At 41.9% G+C, this 11,651-nt stretch overlaps 1 protein-coding gene across 1 annotated transcript in view; it reads left to right on the forward strand.

The window, feature by feature from the left end:
- col4a4 (collagen, type IV, alpha 4) overlaps positions 1 to 10,635 on the forward strand; it is a 31,597-nt gene extending 20,962 nt beyond the window's left edge. The window contains exons 37-45 of the mRNA XM_087851688.1: positions 843 to 914; positions 2,352 to 2,480; positions 2,579 to 2,686; positions 2,962 to 3,117; positions 5,066 to 5,311; positions 5,542 to 5,658; positions 5,997 to 6,182; positions 7,098 to 7,381; positions 8,512 to 10,635. Coding sequence (XP_087707814.1) covers positions 843 to 914; positions 2,352 to 2,480; positions 2,579 to 2,686; positions 2,962 to 3,117; positions 5,066 to 5,311; positions 5,542 to 5,658; positions 5,997 to 6,182; positions 7,098 to 7,381; positions 8,512 to 8,745 — 1,532 coding nt within the window. The 3' untranslated portion in view covers positions 8,746 to 10,635. The remainder of the gene's footprint in view (positions 1 to 842; positions 915 to 2,351; positions 2,481 to 2,578; positions 2,687 to 2,961; positions 3,118 to 5,065; positions 5,312 to 5,541; positions 5,659 to 5,996; positions 6,183 to 7,097; positions 7,382 to 8,511) is intronic.
- The last annotated feature ends 1,016 nt before the right edge of the window (positions 10,636 to 11,651 follow it).

An 11,651-nucleotide genomic window follows, 5' to 3' on the forward strand; every position in this document is an offset into this window, starting at 1 on the left:
ATTGTAGAAAGACCACGAGTGTGTCCAGCTGTTAGATCTGCCAAAGGGGGCGACTTTGAGCGTACATGTGGTCTATAAATTGATTTCATGATTTATTTTTAATTCCAATTGCTTAGTTGTGCTACGCTTTCATTTCAGAGTGTAATGAGACATTAAACTGCATCATTGTCAATACAAAACTGAAAAATGTAACATTTAACATTTAACCTCCTCAGACCTGAACTCTTCCACGGCAGCATTTTTAATTTCTCTTTGATATTTGGGCTGATTGGGACCTGATGAATGTAAAAACAAAGAATTACCAGATTTATTTTTACCTGATTTTTGTTTCTAAGAAAAATCAGAGCCACATGTGAGGATATTTGTTTAAAATTTCAATAGAACAGTGGCAGTATAATGCCCTCGTGAGTGGACATCAGGCCCCTGTACACCAAAATTGAATATTTTGGTGTAAATAAGCCATAATGTGATGTCCACATATGTGGACGCAGGTCCTAGGAGGTTAAGGCATGTGGAGCATGAAGTCACCAAACTCCAGCCGCCTTCAGCTCTTCACTATAGAAACTCCAACGAGCTCAGTATCAGTCTAGTTTCACGAGGCTCTGTAGGTTGTTAGGCGGCCTTTTTATAACAGAGAAGAAAGAACATTTTTGTTTATAAATGTGCTACAGGTATTTTAAAAATGCAAGAACAATGAATTTAGATACAGCATTTTAGAGAGTTTTGCACAAATTGTACTGACTGTAGCAAAAAAAGAGGAAAAAAAGAAATATCCACAGACATTGTGGGTCCCTCAGATTTGCAGAAACAGTGTGTGAGATGGTTTGGTTTTGTTGTGCCAGGCCCTCCTGGACCGCTGGGACTTCATGGACTGGACGGACTGAAAGGAGAGAAGGGGGCCACTGGGACCAGAGGTACGTACACACACACACACACACACACACACACACACACACACACACACACACACACACACACACACACCAAATCACCCACAATATTTATTTTACCTAAACTGAGCGTCGCATTCAACAGAAACTCTGAGTAAGGCCCAGCTGAATGATACATAACAAAAGATAAAACTGGTTTTTGAGTCTCCAGCTCGGGTAACCAAGGCTAAGAGTCGACCCTAGGTGTGATGTCCACATATGTGGATGCCAGCTACTAGGAGGTTAATAAACTGGAGAGCAAGATTGCTGCCACTTCTCCTCTTGGGCAGGTCCGTCAAGCATTTTAACTACTTTAATTTTTATTATTCTCAAGTAACATTTTCCTCCCGTAGTAACCAGTTCTCTGCTAGCTCTAATAAATCAATATCTTGATCAATTATTAAATAGTTTTCTGATACGGATTTAGAAAAGAGAGACCTGATGTTTAATGATTTCACTGTTTTACTCTTTGGTTCAGATGTGGATACTGTATTGTTCTTTCTTTGTGTTTATGTTTATGTTTAAGTTGTTTGTTGCTGGTTTTTAGTTTGTTTTTTGTCTTTTTGGAAGCAGACACAGTCTCTATGGAGATGGGTTTTTGGGGGGGTAGCAGGAGGAGAGAAGCTGCAGAGAGGCGTGTAAGACTGCAACTCTGCTTCCTGGTCCCAACTCTGGATAGTCATATTTTGGGGGGTTTAATAAATTTGTCCATATTTCTAGAAATGAGAGCTGCTCCATCCAAAGTGGGATGGATGCCGTCTCTCCTAACAAGACCAGGTTTCCTCCAGAAGGTTTGCCAATTATCTATGAAGCCCACATCGTTTCTGGGACACCACTCAGACAGCCAGCAATTTAAGGAGAACATGCGGCTAAACATGTCACTCCTGGTGCGATTGGGGAGGGGACCAGAGAAAACTACATTGTTTTGGCAAAGTTACACACGATTACATATCATTGTTGGTAAGTTCTGGTTCAGGCAACCAGGTGTCGCTGCTGTCAATGTGAATTATAATTTTACCAAATCTATGTTTATCTCAGCCAACAGTTTCACGTTTCCTTCAGTGTTTCCTGCTCTGGGCCGTGGATCGATGATGGCCACCGGAGCCTCTAGCTTCACATTTCTAAGAACACTAAGAAAAGTTCTGCATGTTCGTGTTGTTGTAATGTCGTCTGGTATATTATTAGACTAAATCTATAAAGTTGTGTAAAAAAATTAACTCATCCTGGCAGAGTTGGGGTTCTGACTGGGTTTAGTTCAGAAAGTTAGTTAGAGTTCTTGACCAAAGGTCCACCTGCAGAGCAGAATATAGCTGCTGTTATTGTGAACTTACTAATGATTATGAGACATTAATTCTCCTCATAGATCTTAAAATTACTTTCTATAAATTCTATAACACATTTTCATTTGGTCTGTTTTTTCAGGTCGGGGCTTTCCAGGCGTTGAAGGTTCCTTGGGTCCACCAGGAGATAAAGGTCCTCCAGGGCATCAAGGTCTTTGCGGTACATCTCAACCTGGACCACCAGGATACAAAGGCCCCTTCGGAACCAAAGGTCTGTATCAATAGGATGAATTGCTGAATATGTAAATCTAAAAATCCGACCTTATCCTTTATTCCTGGTCAGTTATACGCCTCTCTGTGCTATTGTAGGGCCTCCAGGTAAATGTGGACCTCCAGGTAAACTTGGACCAGACTGCAAAACTCCTATCAAAGGGCCCTGTGGAGATCCTGGCTGTCCAGGCCAAGATGGAGAGCCAGGTCAGACTTGAGACTAACTTTTTAAAATCAGCCAGGTCACCATAAGCTAAAGGTTCACGATTATCCAGCAATTTTCATGTTTTTGGCATTTTGTAACAGAAGATTTATACGGCCTAAATGCATGTAAGAGATTTGAAAGGTAACATCTTCTAGTTTATGAAATTATACTCATTCAGTGGCTAAAATGCTTCTTAGCCCGAGTTAATATTCAGTTTTATTTAAATTTAAGTGACAGATCATGCTGGATGACCTCTGACACGGGACTGATGTTTCAGGGAATCTTGGTGAGATCGGGGATCCTGGTCAAAACCCTCCAATTTGTGGGGATATTGGGGACAATGGTAACGTGGGATGCCAAGGGCCAAAGGGACCAAGAGGATGCCCAGGACATATAGGAACACAAGGTTGCACCGGACACCCAGGACAGAAAGGTTAGAGTCCAACAAAAACAACACAACAAAAATGATGCTGACGCTTATTCTGTTGGTCACAATTCACTTCACAACCTGACAGATCTCAGTTGTGGGTTACATGAACGTGTGCGGCGTGGGAATACGTTAGCTGGTATATTATTAAGTGACCCTATTACTGTTTGAAAATAACAACTAAAAGTGATCTTCATTAGATGACAGATGATGGTTGGGTTACAAAGGGACAACTGATAACTGTTTGTGGGGATCATAGCATTTCTACTCGTTGGTGTGGAGCTGTAAGTCATCTTTTCTCAGTCCTTCAACAACAAAATTCTGAGTGGTGCATTTCTGCTGAAATGATAAATTCAGACTTAAAAACTTAAAAACACTGTGATGCTGAGAAAACCACCAGCGGATGCATTTTATCCTCTTTTTCAGTTTGTGCTTAAAAACTACAACAAAGAACCAAGAAAAGGACCTAAACTCTAAATGCAGCTTTCTAACTTCATTGTGTTTGGCCAACAATGTTACGGCTGGGTAGCCGGTGGGATGTGAACACAAAAGCAGAACGCACAGGATGTGGCCGATGAAACTGCCACAGTAAAGAAAATAAGCAACAACATTAACAGAACAAGAACTAAGAAAACCTAAACTGGGAAAAACTAAAAAATGAAACCTGAAAGTCCTGACGACACGAACCATGAACGTGAAACAGAAAACTCAACAGTGAACGGATGGAGACAGAGGACTTAAATACACAGATGAGTAACAAGGGAAGTGGAAACACATGGGAAACACAGCTGACACAAATGAATAGGACGACACAGGGGAAGCAAAACTAAACACACTGAACATGGAACACGGACTGTCAAAATAAAACAGGAAACATAGTGAGATGTAGACTGTCGCAACACGAGCGAGACATGACAGGCTGGAGAAACATACAAGCATGCAGACACGGGAACCAACCACAGGGAGGGAAACATGTAAACAGGAAGGAGACGAGACACCTCGACCAGTCAACATGGACTCAAATATAACTAAACATAATAACAAATACAAAGATAAACTTGATACTAAATAACAGACAACTAACACATTATAACTCAAAAAAACATTAAGCCCAAAAGGTGGGCCAAAGGACCCAGGACCATGGCAAAGGTCATTGGGGCGATCGTGGCTCAAGAGTTGGGAGTTTGCCTTGTAATTGGAAGGTTGCCGGTTCGAGCCCCGGCTTAGACAGTCTCGGTCATTGTGTCCTTGGGCAAGACACTTCACCCGTTGCCTACTGGTGGTGGTCAGAGGGCCCGGTGGCGCCAGTGTCCGGCAGCCTCGCCTCTGTCAGTGCGCCCCAGGGTGGCTGTGGCTACAATGTAGCTGCCATCACCAGTGTGTGGATGTGTGTGTGAATGTAGTGTAAAGCGCTTTACAAATACAAATACAGGCCATTTACCATTTACCATTCAAAGAAGGCAGTTATACTGTTACCATTATTTGAATCAACTTTACAATACAACTGTTGTTATTTAGAATAGTTCTTGTGTTTGAGACAAACATAATTTTAAGGTAATGATCCTTTAAACTTAAATAAAACAAAATAATTTTAAAATGGATTTCTTACCAGAAGTGATGACATCCCTAAAAAATCGTGGCCCGCGGTCAAGCTACAAGTTTAAACTGAAATCCAGAACACAGCATCATATTACGAAAGAACTTGAAAGATCGAACAGACAACAGTGGCTTAAACATCCATGTGCAGCTCTGAGTGAAGAGGTATTATTACACCGAGATTAATGCATAGCTTGGTTTTTGTGCTCCCCACATGAAGGTAAAGGGTCATTGTGGTAATTCTGAGGGCTGAAAAATCTGAATGTCAACAGAAACTTTTGGATGGAAACACAGCTGTTGTGTATTTTTGATGTCATGCTCACTTAGATAACACGTCTCTGTGAATTTGTGTGATCAGGTATGAGAGGCGATAGTGGTTTGTTGGGAACACCTGGCCCTCGAGGTTGTAAGGGTGATCCTGGTCACTGTGGATCTCCAGGACTTCCTGGACCTCCTGGAGATCATGGACCAAAGGGGGAAAAGGGTGACGCCTTAGATCCTGAACTCATATCACCTCCAAAGGGTCCTCCTGGAGAAACTGGCTCAACTGGGCAATTTGGACATCCTGGCCTGAATGGAGAACAAGGCCCATGTGGTCCTAAAGGTGAGAAAGGGCAGTAGGAGAAAAGCCAGAACTCACACAATCATATCAGATTCTTATCTTACAAAAACCTCTGATTGTTAGATTTGACTGTAGTCATCCCAAAAAGTAATCATTATAAAGACTAGCTTCCTGGAGGCGAGGTTTCAAAATAAAACCATGTCAAATTACTCCTAACATCAGATCTAATGTCAGTGTAGCTGACTGTTGTGACGCTTGATGACCTGTTTCAGGTGATAAGGGAGATTATGGACCTCAGGGATGTAAAGGCTGCGATGGAGCCCCTGGTCTAAAAGGAGACAAAGGGGAGCCAGGCCTGCCAGGAGAGAGTGGAGTAGTGGGACAGAAAGGTGAGACCTCTCCCTGTCTGACTTTTACCACATTTCTGCTGAAGCAGTTTAAGGAACCTTTGCTGGTCTAGAACCAAGAACCACATGATTCAGGAACTGGGGCTGTGTTAAAGAAGGCCAGCTTTCTTTCCAAGCTCCTTAAACTGCCATCACCTGGATGACTGAGAACCTATTCGGACTGGGACTGTCATAACCAACAAGACCAGCTCAAATCTGCTTTGACTGCCAACAACACCACAGAGCTGTTGTAGCTTCTAGATCGGCTCAACTAAGCAAAAGCCAAAGTGTGGACATGGGCGTTTGTAACATCACCTACTGTTATGGTCTTTGGGTCGTAGGTAACCGTGGTCCAGAAGGTGAAAAGGGTTCTCACGGACCAACCAAAGAACTGAACTTGGGCTTGTTGGTGGTGCACAGTCAAAGTGCAAACACTCCCAGGTGTCCAGGCAACATGAACACCCTGTGGGAAGGATTCAGTCTGCTGTATCTGGAAGGCCAGGAGCGGGCACACACTCAGGACTTGGGTAAGTACATATTTATAAATCCCAAAGCAAACTCTTATTCCCAAACCGCTCAGTGCAGGACGTTCCCAGGCGTTACTTTCTTGTGACTGACCTTTGTTTCTCCTCCACCAGCTCACAAACCCTCAAACATCTCATTAGACCAGGATAAGGGAATGAACACCAGCTTAACTTTATCGAGGCCATTTGAACCAAATATGTTGCATTAGTTTGGAATTAATTTGTTCCTAAGATCACATTGGTTTATTCAGACTTAAAAATAAGTGTGAAACAACTTCCAAAAATAGAGTTTAAGACATCAACATCTCCTTCGTCAGGCAGAAAGATAGTCCAGAGCTTTCTCCTCTAAGTTTTGTCCTTTAGCTTGTTCTTGAAGATCATGTGTTTCAAGGTCTAATGGGATATATAGAATTACAAAGCTATAGCTTTACATACCTAACATCTATATTGTCCACACACACTTTGACCACACGCTAACGAATCCCATGCTAGCTCATGTTATAGATATCGTTGGCTAAGAATTCCAGCAATTCCACTTATCTACACTGTGATAATCTCCACAATAGATATACCTGCCGACAAACGGCTGAAAGTTTTGTGAAGGTCAAATGTCAACAACAGCCAGAGGTCTCCTTGTTCAGATCAACCACCATCTCCCAAAGATGTCTGTGGTCTCAGAGGTATACTGGATCTGCCCTGGGTTTCCCTCCTCTGAGGCTCCTTCATAATCTGCTTGTTAAAGCCACGACACCGATGTGGGATGGCTCAAAGAGCCGCTCCGATCTATATCAGTTCTCCAGAATCTGAGGTTCGGCGATCGGCCAGAATCTCCTCTTTACCTGATAGCTGGACGCTCACTATTTGTTTCTCTGCTGGATGATTTTGGGAATAATTGAAATGTGTTGCGTGTATTTCCAGGTCAGCCGGGGTCGTGCATGCGTGTCTTTTCCACCTTGCCCTTCGCTCCATGTAACAAGCGTACCTGCTCTTACGCCAGTCGTAATGATAAATCCTATTGGCTAACGACGATGGAGCCTGTCCCACGTGAACACGTGAGTGGACCCAGCATCCAAAACTACATCAGCCGCTGTGTGGTGTGTGAAGCCCCATCCCTACCCATCGCAGTGCACAGCCAGTCCAGACAGTCTGTGGAGTGTCCCGAAAACTGGACAGAACTGTGGGACGGATACTCCTTCGTCATGGTGAGTACTGCAGTGGTGCCAGATTATTAAACTACGTTGCTACTGCTGTTACCGGTGCTACTGTGTCGACTAAAACCTAAACTGAACTTATGTAAACCAGAGTTAAACTCTTAACCCTTTAAAGCCGGTCGGAGCGGGCACGCTCTGTTTTGCATAACTATTTTTAAATCCCGGTAGCACTGCAACCACGTAAGCTAGCGCAATAATTTTTTTTGCATATGAAACCGGAGGAGTTGTACTTACATCTTATGCCATCAGCTTGTCCTCGGTCACAGTTTCCTTCCACATATAGCTTTGCAAAAACTGCATAAAAAGCGCTTGCAGCAACAAAAACATAATATTCCAGAAACACGCTTTGCCGATCCGATCAGCTGTTCATAACACTTCCTACGTTAGAATAGACGTCAGGGCGAACTTTTGCATGTCCGCCATTACCTGCCCGAAACCGGAAGTGACGTCATTTTCGCGGAAATGTAGTTTTTTACCATCAAGGCCTCATGAGCCTATACTGGTGTTTTTAAAAGTTATCTTTGACTTTATGACTTTCTGTGTGGTTTCTGGGATGCTTAGGACTCATATTGCACTGCTGCAAATAGTTTATTTTGATGCATATGCTGCTTTTTTGCAAATTTGCATTATAATATTTATTTTCGTTTTTCCTGCAGTGTATAAAAATTGGTGTATTTCAAAAATAAAACTATGAAGACACTCAAATTAAATTTCCAGTGGTGGGAAACTATTTTGTGCAACTTTTTTGTATTTACAGTTTTGAGGGATAAGCCTCTTAAATTTCTCTAACTAGAAATATATGTTAAAAAAACAAAAACGATTTTCAATTTTTTTGTAGTTTATTGCACTTTTTTGCAATTTATGTAATTACTATGCACTTAATGCAGACATATTATTAAAATCTGGGCTATTATGGTTGTATTGATGTATATCAACTTGAAATGCTCCCAAAAATGGCTCCACAGCATGTAAAAATATAATATAAGCTCTGGTGGACTTTGTTCTATGGTAGGTCTTACTTCAATGAAATTTAGACTAAACCTACCAGTCGTAATAATACCACAATCATCTGAAATGTGAGCTCTGTCCAAATGATGATGTAATTTCCCCTTGTCCAATAGCATACAGGTGCAGGTGATGAAGGTGGCGGCCAGCCTCTGACATCATCAGGTAGCTGTCTGAAAGCCTACAAGGCCCAGCCGTTCGTGGAGTGTCAGGGGCCTCGTGGAACCTGCCACTTCTTCGCCAACATGTACAGTTTCTGGCTGACCACGTTGACCGACCCGGCGATGCTGACCAATGACCAAGAGCAGAGGAGGAGCATTGCAAAGTGCAAAGTCTGCATGAGGCTGTGAGCGGCAGGGCTGCCACCTCCACCTGTGTGAGACAGAGAAGAGATGCTTCATCTCCACATCTTTCTCAAGGAAATCGAGAGGACGCATCACTTCCTCCAACTTTACGAGGCAGGAGGGAGCGAGTGAGGATGTGCTTCGGCTCCATCGAAGCGGCAGGACTAGTGTGTTTGTCTCTGTGAGGAGAGACTGTCGTCTTACAGTCAGTCAGCTGCTCGGCTGGTAATCAATCAGTCCTGATCTGCATCAGCTCAGCACATCATTACATTCATCAGTAGGTGGGTTATTAATGAAACTACTTTAACTATTCCAACAAATACTTTAAAAACATGACTTCACAGGAAAGCGCCGCACATTGTGGTTCGGACGCCCTTCCTGACACGTGTGCCTCTTTCTGTCACTCGAATTTGGAAACTGTAAATATTCATATTTGTAAAAACAGCAGCGACGGACATTCAGGCTACTTACATCAGCTCGTTAGTGAGTCCTTCTCCGTGCAGATGATAAACAGACTCATAACATACTTAACATCCGATCTGCAGCACTCAGCTGTGTTTCACAGCAGGTCACTTTCCGAGGTTCGTGCTTGGAATGATGTGTTTTTATTCCGGTGTGTAACAGGGTTGGGTACGCAGCATATTATCCAGTTTTTATATGATATCACATGTGATTTAGTTTCCTTTAATTCATTCAGAGGTGGCTTTATCTGCAGCTCCGTGTGTTCTTGGGCTCCGCGAGAGTAACTTTGTATGAAAGACAGTTCAAAATAATCCTTTTCTATCTCACACGTACTGTAAACGAGCTGTTTTAGCTGCTTGAAATGTTATAAATATAAGTGACTGATATTAATATTTAATGTACATAGCTAACAGTCTAAGAGCCTCTAAAACCTTTCATGTTTTTGTCTTTTCTGTGGTTGTTACAGTTCAGCATTACTCAGGGATGGAAGTAACCAATTAACCGAGACAATCTAGTCTTTCTGTAATAATTCTTTTTGAGTCGTTTTAGGTGTTTGCCATAAATATAATTAAAAACAAAAAAAACGAAAAATTCCCGTGAACTTCAGACTGGGAAATGACAGCGAATCAGAATGAGCCACATTTGTATCCCAGTGTTTGTAAAAGTCAGACTGCAGCTCTGCAGCTTCAGCTGCCACAGTAACATGATTATAATACTAACACACACACAGATACAAAGAAACACAGTCAGGGGGAAACGCAGTGAATGAAAAAGCCATTTGCTGTTGCTTACACTCTCTCAGCGAGTTTGACAGAGAAATGAACGCAGTCGGGGGTTAAGGTGGAATTCAGCAGGGGGCTGTAGAGCTGTCGGCTCTGTGAGCAGGCTGTGATCAGCTGTAACTAAGATTGAGGAAGTGATTCCTCTGCTCTTATCTTCAACACGACATAGAGCAGTTAAAGAAACTCTGCTCCTACAGAGATGATTATCTCATTCATAGTGCTTGACTCCCTGGTATAACTCTGATTTAGAAGATCATCGTTTAGCCTGGAGAAATAGTTTGCTGGTTTATAAGAAAGCATAGAGCTTGAACATCTTACTGTTCATCACTGATTGAAGAAAATAAGAACAGCTCTATGTTTGCTGTTATGGTCTACAGGCCTTTTAGGGTCACAGCTTTAAACCTTTACTCAAAAAGCATCTCTAGACCCAGCAGTCTTAGCTAATTATAGGCCAATCTCCAACCTTCCTTTATATCAAACATCCTTGAAAGAGTAGTTGTCAAACAGCTAACAGATCATCTGCAGAGGAATGGTTTATTTGAAGAGTTTCAGTCAGGTTTCAGAGTTCATCACAGCACAGAAACAGCTTTAGTGAAGGTTACAAATGATCTTCTTATGGCCTCTGACAGTGGACTCATCTCTCTGCTTGTCCTGCTAGACCTCAGTGTAGCGTTCAATACTGTTGACCATAATATCCTATTAGAGCGATTAGAACATGCTGTAGGTATTACAGGTATTGCACTGCAGTGGTTTGTATCATATCTATCTAATAGACTCCAGTTTGTGCATGTAAATGGAGAGTCCTCTTCACACACTGAGGTTAATTATGGAGTTCCACAGGGTTCAGTGCTAGGACCAATTCTGTTTACATTATACATGCTTCCCTTAGGCAGCATCATTAGAAGACATAGCATACATTTACACTGCTATGCAGATGACACCCAGCTCTATCTGTCCATGAAGCCAGATAACACACACCAATGAGTTAAACTGCAGGAATGTCTTAAAGACATAAAGACCTGGATGGCCACTAACTTTCTGCTTCTTAATTCAGATCAAACTGAGGTTATTGTACTCGGCGCTGAAAAGCTTAGAAATATGGTATCTAAGCAGATTCTTACTCTGGATGGCATTACCTTGGCCTCCAGTAACACTGTGAGGAACCTTGGAGTCATGTTTGACCAGGACATGTCCTTCAACGCACATATTAAACAAATATGTAAGACTGCTTTCTTCCATTTGTGCAACATCTCTAAAGTTAGAAATATCCTGTATATATCTGTCATCCCATGTCTATATAAATAAAGCTGAACTGAATTGAATTTGATGGATTTATTTTTTGTTTTTTTGTTTTCTGTAGAAAGATTGCTGCGACTTTTACTGATCACAAAGAATACCTTCACGTGTTTGTAGTTTTAAAGCCACAATAATTTAAATGTTTCACTTTCATAGAGCAGACGTTAGAGCATCCTGTTTCACATGGAAGCAAACAGAGCTGGACTAGAACCCGAGGAAATGGAAAGATGGTTGGAGTCAATTTCAGTGGGTTCTGTGCGTTCTTCAGGAATTAGACTATGTGTTAAAAGAATAATATGTTGGTAAACCGATTTTTAATAGTCTTAATAATTAGTTTTTAATACTCATTTAACAATTCATCATCACGACTGG

This window comes from Neolamprologus brichardi, chromosome 14 (assembly GCF_056152115.1).
Source record: "Neolamprologus brichardi isolate AB-2024 chromosome 14, ASM5615211v1, whole genome shotgun sequence".
Classification (NCBI taxonomy): Eukaryota; Metazoa; Chordata; class Actinopteri; order Cichliformes; family Cichlidae; genus Neolamprologus; species Neolamprologus brichardi.